At 46.3% G+C, this 16,581-nt stretch overlaps 1 protein-coding gene across 1 annotated transcript in view; it reads right to left on the minus strand.

Annotated features, from left to right (window-relative positions):
- TRPM2 (transient receptor potential cation channel subfamily M member 2) overlaps positions 1-16,581 on the minus strand; it is a 72,328-nt gene that overhangs the window by 40,080 nt on the left and 15,667 nt on the right. Inside the window, exons 5-16 of the mRNA XM_078610401.1 lie at positions 15,723-15,903; positions 14,441-14,607; positions 13,325-13,505; positions 11,010-11,074; positions 8,670-8,870; positions 8,300-8,399; positions 6,874-6,995; positions 5,691-6,077; positions 5,171-5,305; positions 2,441-2,570; positions 1,688-1,833; positions 723-835 (exon numbers count right to left, since the gene is read on the minus strand). Coding sequence (XP_078466527.1) covers positions 723-835; positions 1,688-1,833; positions 2,441-2,570; positions 5,171-5,305; positions 5,691-6,077; positions 6,874-6,995; positions 8,300-8,399; positions 8,670-8,870; positions 11,010-11,074; positions 13,325-13,505; positions 14,441-14,607; positions 15,723-15,903 — 1,928 coding nt within the window. The remainder of the gene's footprint in view (positions 1-722; positions 836-1,687; positions 1,834-2,440; positions 2,571-5,170; positions 5,306-5,690; positions 6,078-6,873; positions 6,996-8,299; positions 8,400-8,669; positions 8,871-11,009; positions 11,075-13,324; positions 13,506-14,440; positions 14,608-15,722; positions 15,904-16,581) is intronic.

The following is a 16,581-nucleotide window of genomic DNA, read 5'->3' on the forward strand; positions in this document are numbered from 1 at the left end:
ACTGGCGGTTGTTGTTGCACTGGCTAAAGTACCTGCCTGGGTATTTTGTACCATGGGACACTCCACTCCCACAACTCCCAATTGGTGATAGGGCAGTTGTAGAGAGAGTGGAGAGTTTTCCATACCTGGGCAGTGTGCTCATGACCGGCTCCGGTTTAACAGCAGAGGTCTCACTCCGAATCAGTCGAGCGACATTATGTTTTCATCGGTTGCGTAACGCTGTGTGAAAGCTACCTAGTCTGTCGCTCCACACGAAACTTCAGGTCTTCTTGGCCACAGTCATTCCCTCCCTTCTCTATGCTTGCAAAACGTGGACCCCGCTATTGGAATATCTTCGCTGGTTAGAAACATTTAGGCTGGCCTGCCTACGATCCATCCTGGGTTTAACCAGACTGGATTGTGTGAGGAGCTCACAAATCCTTGAAAAGTTCCATCATTGAGCTCCTCCGGCAGGCAAGGCTGCATTGACTGGGTCATGTAGCCCGCATGCCCAGCCACCGCATTCCTAAACAGCTTTTGTTCGGCCGGATAGAGGGGGCTAAACGGGCACAGCACAGGCTAGAGAAGAGATGGAGTGATGGAGGAGGATGTGGAGCTGAGTTGACTTGCCGATGACTGGTACCAGCGGTGTCAAGATCGGCCTCTGTGGAGGAGGCTCGTGGGGACGTCACCGCCATTTAGTGGCGAATGGTGGTTGTTGTTGCACTGGCTAAAGTACCCACCTGAATGTGATGATACGAGTGTAGATGAGCAATGGGAAGATAATGCACAGAATGACTCTCCAGGTCTTCAGGTCCACAGACATGCCACCCCACCAGATCTGGGTAAGCAGGGCCTGAGAAAGAGATACAGTCAGTGCACTCCCACCACACTCATGCACACGTCCACGCACGTCCACACGCACGCGTGTTTGCCACAAAGTAAATGCGTGTTTTAGACGTGGAGGGTGATCGGAGAGTCTGTGGCCCCCATTCCATCGCAGTGGTATCGCGATCGGAGGTGAGCCAGAGCACGTTGGAGTGCTTTTGAAAAATGTAAATCTGATAATACAAAGCATGAATTTTAAATGCGTGCATATGGTGCATGTTTTCGATTTTAATCAACCGTTGATTATTTAAAATGAATGTGAATGGGCGCGACAGTGGTGAGGCGTTAACTACCTCGCCTGGTATACAGGAGCACGTGGGTTTGATCCCGACCCTGACACCTGTATATTTTGAATTTGCATGTTCTCTCCGTGGTCATGTGGATTTTTCTCTAGGTCCTCCGATTTTTCTCTCCACATTCATAAATGTTTGTTAAGAGTATTTGGCTGCTATAAGTTTCCACATGATAAACCACTTCGTTGAGCTATCATTTGTGGACAGGTTGCTTCTGAAAAAGAGCTGTATAGCTCAGTGGGCCTTACCTGGTAAAATAAAAAAGTTTTAAATGGCCCCGCTAAGTTCACTCTCCTTAGCAGTAGGCCACTGTTGTTATGGTGGCTCACCACACAGCAGCTTGACTCCCCCCCCCGCCCCCCAAATCGAGAGGAGCTGGAGCCATGCCTGAAAACGCATGTTGCATAATTGATTTTGGATGCGGCCGGTCATAGCTATCGGAGCCCTCCAGAGAAGGAAATTATTGGAGTGCACGGCGGCCGACTCCCTTGTCCCGTGACAATTGCTCAGTGCGTGGCGCTGGGTACCTGCACTCCACTGTGGGAGAAGAAGCTCTTGTTGTTGGCGTGGTAGGCCATGCTGAGGCACGTCGCGCCGCCCCACGAGTGGAGCTGGCGAATCAACAGCTTCTGTGCCCGCAGCTCATCGTCCTTGTAGCACTCGTCCAACAATCCTGCTCGGCCGCCGCAGCCGCCATCACAAACGCCACACATGCGTGTCGAGCACATGGCACGCGAGTCAACGCCGTTTGGTTTAATTTTCAAAGCAGCGTCTGATCGTGGGATGATCTTAGCCAGCGGGAGTGCACTGGGACACGGATGCAATGGCTGTGGCTATAGCGCAAGATTCGTGCACTTGATTAAGAGAGAGACGTGCGGTATTGTACCACGCACATGTTCCCTGTGCTGTGCAAGACAACCCAGTTGCCCGTGTGCTTTACAAAAAGCACCACCAGAGAATAAAAAAGTCAGATCTTATCATCTTTATTTATCTTTTATTTATCATGGAGAAATCGGATGAGCTATGAAACTATTTTTCACCCAAAACTGATTTTGTGTTTCCTTCCCCGTACCTCCCATGAGCACGGTTGGCTACGTACTGTGTGAAAGAAGTTCAAAATACATGCATACGATATATCTAACGGGGCGGCCACGTTTTCTCAACACTTTGAGTTGGTGGTCTCAATGATAAAACGGCCACAAGTGCAGTTCTTTTGAGCCTGGTGGTCTAGATAAAGGCAGGGTGGGGCGCTGTGCATGCTTGTGTGAGATCCGGCGCACCAATGGCGAGCTGCTCGTAGTTGTCAGCCTGAGCCAGCATGTCGCTTGTCCGGTCCGAGTCGTCCTCCTCCTGCACCATGGCCTTCAGCAGCTTGCTCGCCATCAATGCCGCAGCCATGCAGTCCTTGCCCTGCCGGGAATAACACCGCTGCTTGTCAGGGCACCATAATCTCGACCACCAACTCAAAATAACTGCATGTGCGGCCATTTTGTCATTTTACCCGCCGTCAACATTTCTCTGCTTCTAAATGTCATGCGAGTGATTAATTGATTTACTTTAGGTACAATAAAGGCTTCAGTAATCACGCATTGGTCTATCACTCATGTGCAAAAGGTAACTTTATTTGTAATATTTTTTTTATATGTAAATGATGAGCCAATCCATTACGGTAGAAAAACATAATGCAGCTACAAACAGATTTAACAACACAGAGATGTGTGCAGCGCTGCCTGTTCAAAGTTCTCAGCCTTATCCATATATGGCAGCAGCGAAAATGCATGTCTGTACAGTACTGATGAGTTAAAATAAGGATGAAACCGGGCTACAGTTGCGTCTTTGTTTCACCGCTGCTCACTGGGATGCCCACACTTCCGCAGCTTTCTGAGATGGTGGTCTAAATGACAAAATCGAAACAGACAGTTCTATCCATCTGTTGGTGTAGACAAGGCTGATGGCTTATGGACACACCATGCTGCAGACCTGTGTGTGTTGTTAAACCATTTTTTTTTGTGGAGCATATTCTCTAATGCCTATAGAATCACCACCTTCAGGTTTTTCACACCAGCTCCACTCACTGTGTTGCAAGTAACTGTGCTGCACAGACACAAAAGCCAGATGGCAGTGCTGGCTATGCACGCTTGTAATCCAGCACTGTGGAGGCAGTGGCAAGGGTTGGTGGATCACCACACAATTGTTGTTAAACTCCCTTCCCGTGCTGATCGAAATGTCATGCCCTGACTTGCCAGAAGATAATACAGAAAGTAGACTAATCACCATTTGTACGGGGATCGATCGTTGTATCCCTTGTGACCGTGGGTTTTCTCCGGGTGCTCCAATTTCCTCCCACTTGTATAATAAACACAACTGATCAATAATTGGCTGAAAACATCTTTAAAAAAAAAAACAATGCTCTCTTGGATAATTAAGTATATTATTATTTTTACAATGACGTGTTGTTATGGTAATTATCGTATTCCTGCTGTTCCCCACTTCATAATTGCTCATCGCGTGCATTGTACATTTTTTATGATGTTAATTGATCAAAACTTTCTCACACACAATGCCAAGGAATGACATATCATTTATCTGTGATGGAAATGTTGCAATTGAGCTTACATAATTTCTGTTCAAGAAGGCACACTTTTATTTTAGGGGTGCCACGGTGGTGATATTTTATCTTTCTCGTCTGGTTTGCAGGACATTGGGGGTTCGATGCTGACCCTGACATCTGTATATTTAGAGTTTGCATGTTCTCTCCATGGTCACGTGGATTTTTTTCTCCAGGTACTCTGGTTTTTCCCTCCACATTTAGAAACATGCATTTAGACTATTTAGATGATTTTGCTGCTATAAATATCCAAAAGGCAAGCCACTTTGTTGAGCTATCATTTGTGGCCAGGTCGCTTTTGAACAATAAGTTAATACCTCAGTGCGCTTTGTCTGGTAGGATGGGGATGGTTTAGTTGTATTTGTATGTGTTTGGGTGATTTGTTTACCTTTCTTGTACTTTGCACTCCTATCGTGTTTTGTATTGTTTGTTGTTGTAAGGTTCTTACCTGCCCCGACTGGACATCTGTGAAAATTAGATTAATAGCGCATTGGATTCCTCCAATATAAATAAATATTCTGATTTTGATTCAATGCATGCCATTATCTGTGAAATTGTTGTTGGCTAAAGGGCCCTCCATAAATGGCGTCACGCAATTGTTGACCCCCCCCCCTCCCCCCTTTGTCACACGGCATCACAAAAAGTCAGACCCCCCTCAAATATGACGCCATATTTCCATTTTGAAAATAAAACATGCTTCAAATCACTTTAAACTATTGTCATTGTAGTGCGTATTTTACGTGGCGCTGCACTCTGATGTTGTAGGAGAAAACATGTATTAAAAAGAAGGCGTTTGAAAGCCGAAATTTAGCATAAAATGAACTTGAAAATATTAATCGTCTAACTAAAACTACAGATGTTCAGAATATGATATTGAAATTCTCTGAGAATTATAAAAGATTAAAAGTAATTATAACTATAAAAAATACTTGAAACTTTGTAGTAGAACGAAGCAAAATGGAGAGTACAATTATAACAATCACATATTCATTCCACAGAATGAAAAGACCTGGTAGAATAATTAAAATTAAAATGTTTAATAACAATAATTCAAAAATTTTTAGAAAATGTATGCTTCTCCATTCTGCCATGGAGAAGCAAAATGCTCCTTCATGGAATAAATAAAAGGTGACCTTAGTAAATTTAAATAATCAAATAGTTAATAATGAAACTTAATCAAAATGAGTGTTGTTATAACAATTATATTTAATTAAGTAGAACGTGTTGTTTATATTTATTTAAAGTTGCGCATTTTGATGTGACGTCACATTTCTCAAACCCCCACCTCCCCCCGTCGTCACACATCGTTACAAATGTTTGATCCCCCTCCCCCCCTAGGTGCGTGACGTCATTTATGGACGGCTCCTAACCGATACACGGACGATACACATTTGGCTCTCACCTGACTCCAAAAGAAGTTGGCGAGCTCCCTGCGATTCAGCAGCACTGCCCAGATGAAGAGGTCACGCTCAGGGTCAGGGCAGTACAGCTGCCCTTCATTGTATGTTTGTCCTTTGAACTCCGATGACGTCCCACCCTGCCAAACACACGCATTCACATCAGACGCTGTTCTTACCCCATACCCTGTGGGGTTAATCATCTGTGCTACATTCGAGTATGATTAATTATTACTGCGCTCGTTTACTCAGGCACGCCTCACTGAGTCTCAAGACTTTTTTCAGGAGGGTCCTGCCAAGTTTTTCGCAGATGGGGACGATGTTGCTGTATGTAATTGACGAATTCCCATTGGAGTAATTTGCAGGAAAATGTTCATCCAGTTGGATGTTTTGGCCGACACCAGTTTACAACACACACATCACAAGCCACATATGGACACCTTTTAATATAGATCTGTGACAAAGCGCTTGACAGCTCATCGGATTCCTCCAGTCGAAATACAAAGTTCTGATTATGATTCTGACCTTGGTGGAGCCGGTGTTCTTGCTGTTGGGCGACAGTTTGGAGAATCTGGACATCTTGTTCCCGTACAACATGGAGGTGCTGTCGCCGAGCAGCTCGCGGATCAGCAAGGAGATGTGGTACAAACTGAAGTGGTTCGTTCGCTTTGGCGCCATGGGCAGCGTGGAGATCCATCTCCTGTGTGGATCCGCGGGGGATTTCTCGCCCTCAGAAATGCGCCTCAGCAGAATGTGCAGCAGGGAGGAGGCGGGTGCCCCGTTGTAGAGGGACTCGAGGCGGGCCCAGGTGAGGTATTCCCTCAGGATCAGGCCATGCTCCACAAAGAGGGACACAAACTCGGGCCGGTTCTCCAGCAGGGCAGCATCCATGACCTGCTCCAGGTCGCCCGTCTGGCACGGGGAGACGTGGCGTGACACGAAACACAACTGGGAACTTCGCAGCCTCTTCGATTGCGTGGCTTGTTTGACCATACTTTGTATGTACGTACGTATGTTGAACTTCTTTCGCACCGTGCGTAGAAAAACCATGCTAATCAGAGATCAGCACGCTCGCCTGTGTGGGTTGAAGTGTGGGGTCCCAGCACTGGCCCAGGTTATGTTTTATTATTAGTAGTATTGCACTTGTTTACGCACACAAAGTCTCACTTGAGTCTCAACACTCTTTTTTCCATAAGGGCCCTGTCAAGTTTTTCACAGCATTGCTATGCGTAGTCCCACTTGAGTAATTTGCAGGTAATAGCTGATACCAGTGACATTGTGTGATATTTAAGCTATGGGAGGAAACTGGAGAAAACCCATCCAGAATAAGGTGATAACATACAAACTGCACACAGAACAGCACCAGAGTTGGGAATGGTACCCAGGGCCTTTTCGTCGCGAGGCGCGAGTGTCACCACCTCGCCACCACCCTGCCACCAAAATTCCACTCGCCGCTGACATTATCCTAGGCGAGGAGTCAAACTCGGGCCACCAGGGGTCATCGGGGTAGTGTGCGAAAATCACTCCACCACACAATGTCCTGCACGTAGCCAGATTGCAGTGTGAGGGAGTTAGCGATGTTTTTCCGCCAGTATTTGGATCCGCCAACTGATGCAGCATGACCGTCGTGGCCCCGTGGTAGTGTGCTCGGTCGTTGTGAAGTATCCCGGTGCAAGTCGATGTCCCGAGGCAGTCATATTTCGCGTACCTGCCATTTGCGGTCGTCGGTAAAAATCTCGCTGGTTGCAATGTCCACACGGTTCCAGGCCAAAGCCAGTCGCAGTTGGTGGTCACAGCTCTCCTGGGCTTTGTTGGCTTCACCTCTGCTGGCTGAGATGCAAACCACGACCATGGCGCAAGCGTACATACCAGTCAGTAAAGCTCAACAACACATTCGTCAACAACACCGTGGCTTGAAAAATGGGAAAATACATATATATACAGTTAGACCTCGCTTAGCGTGATCCCGTTGAAAGCCGATTCATTATAGAGCTGTTTGGCCTCGATATAATTTGTCCCAAAAAATTAATCAAATGAAAACATTAATAAAGTGAGTGAAATCATGCAGCAGCACTGGCCGAGGAAACGCACCCGCCCCCATCATTCGCTCAGCCAATGAGAGCGACGAACGCTCTCCGCCAACCAGATGCCACCTCCCACAATTCGATTATCACGATTCGTAGTCTTGCTTACATTTTTTGAAATCTATATATTTTTTCCAATGTTAATAGCCAGGTGAGAACTCACGAGACCAGGATAGTCTCAAGGCTCCACCTAAAATAAACCTCTCTACAGACATTTAGACTGAGGGCATCACTAAGACGCTACCTTGTAGGAGTACAGTAGAATGCACTCATGAGTGCAGTGCATAATACTTACTGATTATTTTATTTATAATAAAAAAATTACCACCTGTATCATTATCAGTGTTATTGCCAATACCCCAATGAAGCCCTCATTGCTAACACAAATAAATAACACTGTAATTCATCTCCATGTATACAATGGTGTAAAAACCGCTTTCAACGCTGATTCGATTTGCGCTCACTTCTCCAGGAATGCATTGCGAGCGCTAAGCGAGATCTGCTTGTACACAATTGGTAACGTTTCGGACAGCGGCCCTTCTTCAAAGCACAGCTGATGAGTGGCACGGCATCAGCAGCGTGTCACCTTAACCCCACATATCCGTCGCATCGCCCTTTATGGTGAAAACCTTGGCAGGACCATCCTGACAAAAAAAGTCTGGAGGCTGCTGCTGGGTAAAGAAGCAAGAAGGCGGTGGTTGCGATGAGGTAGTTATGGAGGCTTGTGTTGTTGTTGCTCCGGAGACCGGGAGAGATCGACGATCGATGTTCGGTCACCGCGTTGATGGCATTCATCATGATTTCTCACAGTGTGAAGCCTGCCATCTTCCGTACAACATATAACGACGCAATGTAGGATCCACAAATACGAAGGAGACATCGCAGTGATACACTCCTCTACTCCTGATGTGGTTGTCTGGCTTGAATGTGAAATTGTAGTTGTTGCTTTGCATCTACATCATCCGTATGGAAGAAGACGATATGGGGGGGTGTGGTTGAGGGGTAGGAAAGGATGAGGCTTGTGCATTGTGGGTGGGGCATCGCACTCACCCTTGAGCAGAGCCTTGAGGATTGCCACATCGATGCCCGGTCCACCCTCCTTGTCATCAAACACAGTGAGCAGATGACTCATGTTCACAATGTCTTGAATCTAAACACACGGTGCGCACACACACACCGAGTCTTCACGCATCTTCCCGGCAAATGCAATTACCTGGAATGTCAACAGAAAGAATGTGCCGCCTATGATTCAAACCTAATTAGCATAATCTAACGGAGACTGCGTTACAAAAGCACCTTCCTTTGCGCCACACAGCACACAAAACGTCCTGCAGCATGCAGACTTGGCACGTAACGACTACCGGTGCATCGATAGTCAGGCAGCAGTTGGGTGGGTGGGTGGGAAGGAGAGTGGGGCCACCTTCGAGGTCAACTCTGCGATGCGAGCTTCCGAGAAGGACTCTGCCTCCTTGCCCAGGAAGTTGTGCAGCTGCTCACGGATGACGGCGAGGGTGATGCCGGTGGGAGGCAGCGCGGCCACGCTGGCGATGACATCGGCCACCCTCCCCGAGCCCTCCACCACCACGCACGGCGTGTTGTTGTTCATCGCATTGAACATCGTCTGTGCGGAAAAAAAAAGCCTATTGATTTCGGTTACATTTCCGCATCACGATCCTGCCGAGCCGGCTGTCACACAATTAGATATACGCCAGGTTCTTGCTATAACGTGGTTCTTCCATTCGTTATAGCATGGAATGTGCCCAGTTATAACGCGAAATGCGCATCGTTATAACGCGGTTTCTGAGCGATTGATGATGAACTACTTTGTTGAGCTGCGCCTCTGAGCGGCATAGTGATATAGTTCGTGGAATGATACAGTAACGCCAAACTTTATCTCGCCAAACTTTATCGGTCCTTCATTTATGGGGAAATTGGTTTGGCTTAACGGGTTTTTCGTAAAAATGCAGCACTTTCAGGAACGCATCTACCCCGTTAAACGAGTGATAACTATAGGCGGATGATAATATGCACGTTAGATCCACACCATTAAGTTACATTCTATTTATTATTAAACTTTGATTTATGTTAACGTATTATTTTTTATTTCTCATATGTTCTTTTTCCTCTATATAATCTGTCATTGCTGTAGTGATTTGCTTTTATAAACTTCCCCTGTAAATGTAAGCAGTCCCCCTCCTTAAGCCCCTTCCGCTCCTGTCTGAAAGCGTCACCTCTTCTCCTTGCACACCCCTGCGGTCTACATGTTTGTTACTGCTTTTAAGCTCTGTAAAGCACCTTGAGCTAAGATGCTCTATAAATATAAAATAAGATAAATGTGGTGACCCACGTCACTCGTTTGAACGAGACTGCCGTGGTCTCTTTATCTCTCACCCGGTTAAACAAAATAAACTTGACTTGCCTTGCCCATGGTCATTTGCAGAGAATGCAAGACTGGTCAATAAAACATCCAAACCGTTCCACTCTTTGGAAGCCACGGTGGCGAGTTTACTACCTCGCTTGATATACAGGAGGTCGTGGGTTCGATGCCGACCCTGATGTCTGTATATTTGGAGTTTGCGTGTCTCTCTCCCTGTGGTCGCGTGTATTTTTCTCTGGGTCTTCTGGTTTTTCCCTCCATATTTAGAAACATACATTTAAAGTTTTTGGCTGCTATAAATGCCCAGATGATGATAAGCCACTTTGTTTTGGTGGCCAGGTCGCTTCTGAAAAAGCGCTATATAGCTCAGTGGGCCTTACCTGGTAAAATTAAAAACATAGTTTCATAATTTCAATAGTGGCTCTACACAAAGCAATCACTGGCAGCCAGCCTTTCGAACTCCTTTGGGACCAGCCCATGAATAGCACAACACTGTTGTACAACTCTCCTTGTCTCCTCTGGCACGAATCCTATCACAATGGGCGGTTCCTCATCCAGGGACATCAAGTTATCCAAGGACGGTTCTCTTTTCCGTCGATTCAAGGATGACGGAAAAATTGGGCAAACCTCTAGACAGGAAAGCCACCAACAGCCACCTTAACAATGCGCTCACAATAATAATAATCACACAAGGAATCTAAAAAAACTATTTCCATAATATCCTATAATAGGATGATTAATTCATTATTTTCTCGGTTAGGCCACGAAAAATGGCAATTATAAAAAAAAATCCTCACAACCAAATATAGCAGCAATTAGATATATGTATTCTGATATTTCTTGACAAATTCCTTCCAGAATGTCTTAGATGTGGAGAAAAAACAGGATTCTCAAAAAATATATATGCAAATAAGGGCCTCGTTCTCAAAATCAATGCGTACAGGTGTGGGACCTACTTGCTTTACTTCAACCACACAGCCTACAGGCTGGAGCATCGCACAATCACCTCTGTCTAAATCCACCATCACCCACCTCCAGAGTGCTGGATCAGAGGCAGGCGGCACCATGAGGAGGAAGGGAGGGAGGAGGAGTGACCTTCCATTGAGAGGAAATTCACCCAGGGTATTAACTATTAACTACTCACTATTTTATTTTACCAGAAGCGACCAGGCCACACATGACAGCTCAATAAAGTGGCTTATCATCATATAGAAATTTATAGTAGCCAAATACTATAAACGGATAATGGGACCTTTTTGCCAAGTTCAACATACATACAAAGCACTGGAACAGTGAGTGGGGAGTGTTGAGAGGGAAAGGTCTTTTGAGGATATTGGGGTAGGTGGTGGTGGTGGTGAATGTGCTGATGTGACAGGTGCTTACGTCTAAGGTTCCCACGCCACCCTCCAGCACCAGACACACGATAGGGATCTGAACACTCCCCACACCTGCGGCAAACGGAGGAACAATTAGTGCCGGCTGAGAAACAAATGGATCTAACGGCACACAAGCACGTGCATTGCATGCACAAAAAGCTCTCAGCCTTATCCAGACCACCAGCTCCAAAGAACTGCATGTGTGCTCATTTGTCGTCTTACACCACCAACTCAAAGAGTATGAAAATTGCGCACCTATTCTCTGGTTTTCTCATCGTTTACAGATTTTCATGACTGGTGCCATTAGGCAAGTGCTAACGGGTGCCCACCGTGTAAAGGTTACAGCCCTCTCCATATAGGGGGGCTCCCAGAGACTGATGAGTCCTAATGATGACAAATCTGGTCCATAGTCATGTGTTTGTTTCAGTGCTGTCCATTGGGACGGGCCACATTTCCACAAGTCATTGATTGAGTCGGTGGTCTAAATGACAACACGGTCACACACGCCGTCTTCTCTTGTACGGCGGCTGATGTAGATGCGGAGCAACGACTACAATTTCAAATTCAGGTGGTCAAGCCAGACAACCGCTTTAGGAGCTACGGAGTGTATCGCTGTAATGTCTTTGGAGTTGGTGGTCTAGATAAGCCAGAGAGTTTTTGTACATGCAATGTTGCTGGCCTTTGTGCGTTGTCAACTCTGGCAGGTGAAGACAATGAGGCAGTAAGTGGGGGCAAGATAGCAGTGAAGCCAGACTGTCACTTCTCATCAGCAGCTCACGTAAGTTGTTCATCTGTCACCAAGGACGCAAACTCATTCAGATGCAATCGTGCCTTAATTCACAAAGCTGAATAACATCAAACGGAAACTCCTGGATACAATTGCACACGAAAATGTGTAGAAAAAATGTACACTCACAACATGATGAAAGAACATACAATCATGAATAACGTGAAAAACACAATCAGGATTTGTGTATTCACAAGACATAGAACACAATAACACAAATGTGAGAAATCGTAAAATGCCCCACGAGCTCATTAATGGATGTTAAAAAAAACAATTTAATGGCATCAATTGCTTGCAGCAGTGGGAGCAGCGGTCTGACGTGCTCTCATTGTAAATTCAGGCAGCGCACGCACGGCGTGCAACAACATCGCAAAGCGCTGCATCGATTGCGAGCAGACGACTGTACAATGTGCATAGGGGCTGCCTGGCAGGAAATGGATCCACGTGGAGCGTCGTCGTGAGAGCGAGTGAGCGATGAGAAAGTGACGTTTAGGGTGTGGGTTATGTTTGAGTGTTGATTAATATTTGCAGCTTCTGTGTTTAATATATTTTGTAGTTTTAATAATAACTGAGAATATTTTTGATGCAATACAATGTAGATTAATAAAGAATATAAATGCATTCGCATCTCAAGAATCTGTACAAATGAGTGGGCATTCTTATCTTATTTATAAAACACCTTAGCTCAAAGCACTTTACATGGTTTAGAAGCGGTTACAAAAAATCGAGTGATTTAGATGGCAGGGTCATGAAATGGCTATAGGGGAGGGACGAGATTGAGTGGAGGGGTGAGGGGAGGGAAGAGGAGGGGAATGAGTGATGGTAAAGAGGACTTTAATAGGATTTCAGAATTTCACTGGGGAGTGAAAGTGAGAGTGAGTGAGGGGGGTGGTAAAGGCTACAGGGCCGAGGAAAGGAGAGCACAGTGTGGGAACGGTGACCTCAAAAGCTCCTCATACAGTGGAGTTGGTCACTCAGAGACGGATGAATATACGGTCACATTCTTACGTCCAAACATCTGAGTGAAATGTTTCCCCTGTGCCTTCAACGGCAGCCTAGGGGTGGAAGGAGAAGGTGGGGGCAGTGACACGGTCCAGCTGTAGCAGCCGCTTGTTGCAGATGTCTACAGTTGGAATCTGGCAGGCCGCCCTGGTTAATACTGTGGTGTGTGCTAACCGTAAACTATGTGGACGATACAAATTCTGTGACGTTACTCGAAAAGAGTGGCCATTGTGCACCAGCATCACTGTCCAAATTAGCCAAATCTGAAAAATTACACCAAAAGTTACTCAACTGGGATTACGCAGCAGCAACATGCCCCCCCGCCTACTGAAAAACTACTGCATACTAAGTCTGTGAAACATTGGCAAGTCTTCCTCAGTGATAGGCTTCACTGTAAGAATAACGTGAACAGCCAATGTGCTAAATTATTATTAATACGATTTTGCCACACAGTCTGACACGCACACACATATCCCATAACCGTGCCGCACAATTGCCTCCGACGCCCACTCCTTTGCTGCTGCGGCACTCACCGCCGCTTCCCGTGTGCTGCGTGGAGATGTACTGCTCGAGCCGGGCGCGCAGCACAATCTCCACACCGTACTGGCCGTGCGTGCCGTTGTCCACCAGGATGAAGTGAGAATGGTTGTTGTCCAGGCAGGAGAGTCGCCCCTGGCCAGCCTCGTCCATGGGATACTCTGCCGGAAACTTGCCCTGCCAACGCACGCACAGCAAAAACGATCAAAGCAGCATTCACAACGGCAATAATTACCGATCGCATGAACGGTGCTGTGCGAACAGGGTGGAACCACGCGGACGTCCGGAATAAACGCCCCATGAGAGACCCAAACATCATTGCACCTCCAAGCTTTGAGGTGCCTCCTTCTCAAAGACACTGCTGGAGCCATCAATTGCATTTATAACCAATAGGCTGATGCACACATCTCCTTCACGGTTGGAAAATTAAAGACACAAGCCACAGTAGTGCGGTTGTGGTCATCCACCCCAAACTTGAATCATATATTAAACCCATAGAGACACATAGAGACTCGTAAAAGTACAATAAAGACGAGCCACATTAGTGTAACTGTGCCCAAACAACCCAAACTATAGACCATACAGCCAAATCCACTGTGGTCTGACGCTCCTTCAACAGAGGAGATGGAACAGCAAAACTATACAAATTCTCTCATCTGATGCCCTCTCTTCACGGCCAGAAGACTTTGACATTGGCAGTTAGCACCTGAATGTATTGGCATCTTATGCAAGAATATAATCAATTACATTTGGTATTCGAGATATTTAATAGTACAGCAATGCAATTCCTGAAAAAGCAATGCATGTTGTGCAGGATGCTCTCCAGTTCTATTAATGATAATAGTTTTGAAAAATGTCCAACATTGTATTAGTCTTCATACACTTGCCATTTATGTGTACCAACCATATTTAAACGATGTAAGAATATTAGTAACATTAATTGATTGCATTTGGTATTCTCGCTGTCCATACCGGGCAGGGGTATCACTCAGGAAAGTGCTGCGTTCCACAGACACAGTCTGTCGTAGTTGCACAGCAGGAGGTAGCGTTGCAGTATGTAATCCCAATTCGATCATGAGCAGTGTCATTTTCTATAATCTCCCAATACTAACCTGCGCGTCTATGAGGTGCCCCTTGTTGTGAATGATGCCCCAGGTTGCTATGCCAATCGCCACGATCTTGCCTTCCTTGGAGCCACTGGCCAAGGCGAAATCCCTCACCGACTCGCCTACGTACTTCATCACGCCGGCGTAGGAGCCACCCGTGATTATCCACGCTCCTTGAATACCAACAAAATACACACATTTTACACACTCACACAAACACAGATCCCCCGTATAGCCTTAAGAGACTATCAGGGCAAGTGCTGTTAGCGAGCACCTATGAAGGCCGGCACTACACACGACGGGACGGGTGTCTAGTACCATACCCAGCCGCCTTTGTCTCCCTAGTGGCGATGTTTACACACCACACTAGGTACTCATTTGAGCTTGAGTAGACCTAGGGGACGCCCAAGACCGGTTCAGATAATCGTCACTGGTGTTGGCCGTGAACAGGAATCGAACTCGGGTTGCCGGGTTCGTAGCACGGTGCGCTAACCGCGACACTACCGCTCCCCATGTTATCCGGTAGAAAATGCGCACACATGGCAGCACGTATGGTACAGACAGTTAAATACCTACCAGGCTGTTTCTCATCAAGAACGTTTATTCACATTATTTATTCTGCTCGTTTACCAAGGAAAGCCTCAATGAGTCTCATGACTGTTTCTCAGGAGGGTCCTGCCGAGTATTTTTTCACAGCTGGGGTATCAGTATTGCTATGTGTGTAATCCCAATTGAGGAATGTGAGGGTATGTTTCCAAATTTGGCCAAAATGATGCCAGACCAACCATGGCCTACTCTTTAGAATAACATCACGGCCGCTACATTGAACACAAAGCAACAATTATCGCCCCTCCCTGCTGGCAGACTGGTGCCCACTTGCAGGACAGATGCAGGGTCACCATGTGCTAAGTAGGGGCAGCTGCCACTGGAGGGGCCCTTTCAAGTGTTTAAGATTAGATGTGATTAGATGTGATGTGTGTTACTTATTTATCCAGGAAAACCACACTGAGTTGTAGGACTCTCTTTCTCAGGAGGGTCCAACATTGTTTTTTTTTTATTTTAAGAAGTTTTCAGCCAATTAATTATTGCCAGAAAGGGTAAAACTGGAGCACCCGGAGACAACCCACGCCTTGAGTGAGGGGGCAACACTTGATGACCGTATATATGGAATACAGATGGCGAACAGTCCACTTGCTGTACTGCCTTCTCCCGGCGAACCATCAGTATTTGTGCGGTCATCCACCAACCCCGGGTGGCTCTATGGTGCACGACGCCCAGTCGTGATCACCTGTGCTGCGTGCGGTCTTGTTGAGGCCGTGGCGAAACATGGTTCTCAGCTGGGGCTTCAAGTGGAAGTTCTTGGCCCCGCCCGTGACCGAGATGAGCAGGTTGGGCACGTCCAGGTGCCAGTGCTCCATCATCAGCTTGAAGAGCACGCTGGGCTCCGTGTCGTTGCCTACGCGCACAAACTGAGCCCCAACGGAATCTCGAGGAACACACTCACGGCCATTGACAGCAGCACTTCTAAAACTATAAACTATTACAATTATTTAAATTTTTGCAGATAAGGTCCACTGAGCTGTTTAGCTATTTTTCAAAAGCGACCTGGCCACAAATGAGAGCTCAACGAAGTGGCTTATCATGTGGAAATGCATTGCAGCCAAATACTCGAGACAGATGATTCTAAATTTGGAGGTGAAAACCAGAGGAACTGGAAAAAAATCAACACGACCACGGGTGAGAGAGACACGCAAACTCGAAATATACAGGCGTCGGAGTCGGGATCGAACTCACGAACTCCTGTATAGCAGGTAAGGTATTTCACATCTTGGGTTAGCTCCGCAATATTAACATGAACTCATCCATGTTTAAACACCAACGAGTTCCTTGAGATCTCCAGATCGCCTTCTTCTCACTACTCTGAGGTCAAATCTCATTTCTTGGGCTGATCGGGCTTTTGTCAGTGCAGCCCCAAGCTTTGGAACACTTTGTCTTTGCTCATAAGACAATCAGAGTCGTTAGCTATATTTCAGTCTGTCTTGAAAACTCAACTCTTTAAACTGGCCTTTATCCCCTAGTTCTGGCCCTTTTCCCTGCAGGTTATGTTTCCTGCTTTCCATACATGGGGCGCATTGAGATTTACAGAT

The sequence above is a fragment of the Lampetra planeri genome, chromosome 2 (assembly GCF_965212315.1).
Source record: "Lampetra planeri chromosome 2, kcLamPlan1.2.h2, whole genome shotgun sequence".
Lineage (NCBI taxonomy): Eukaryota > Metazoa > Chordata > Hyperoartia > Petromyzontiformes > Petromyzontidae > Lampetra > Lampetra planeri.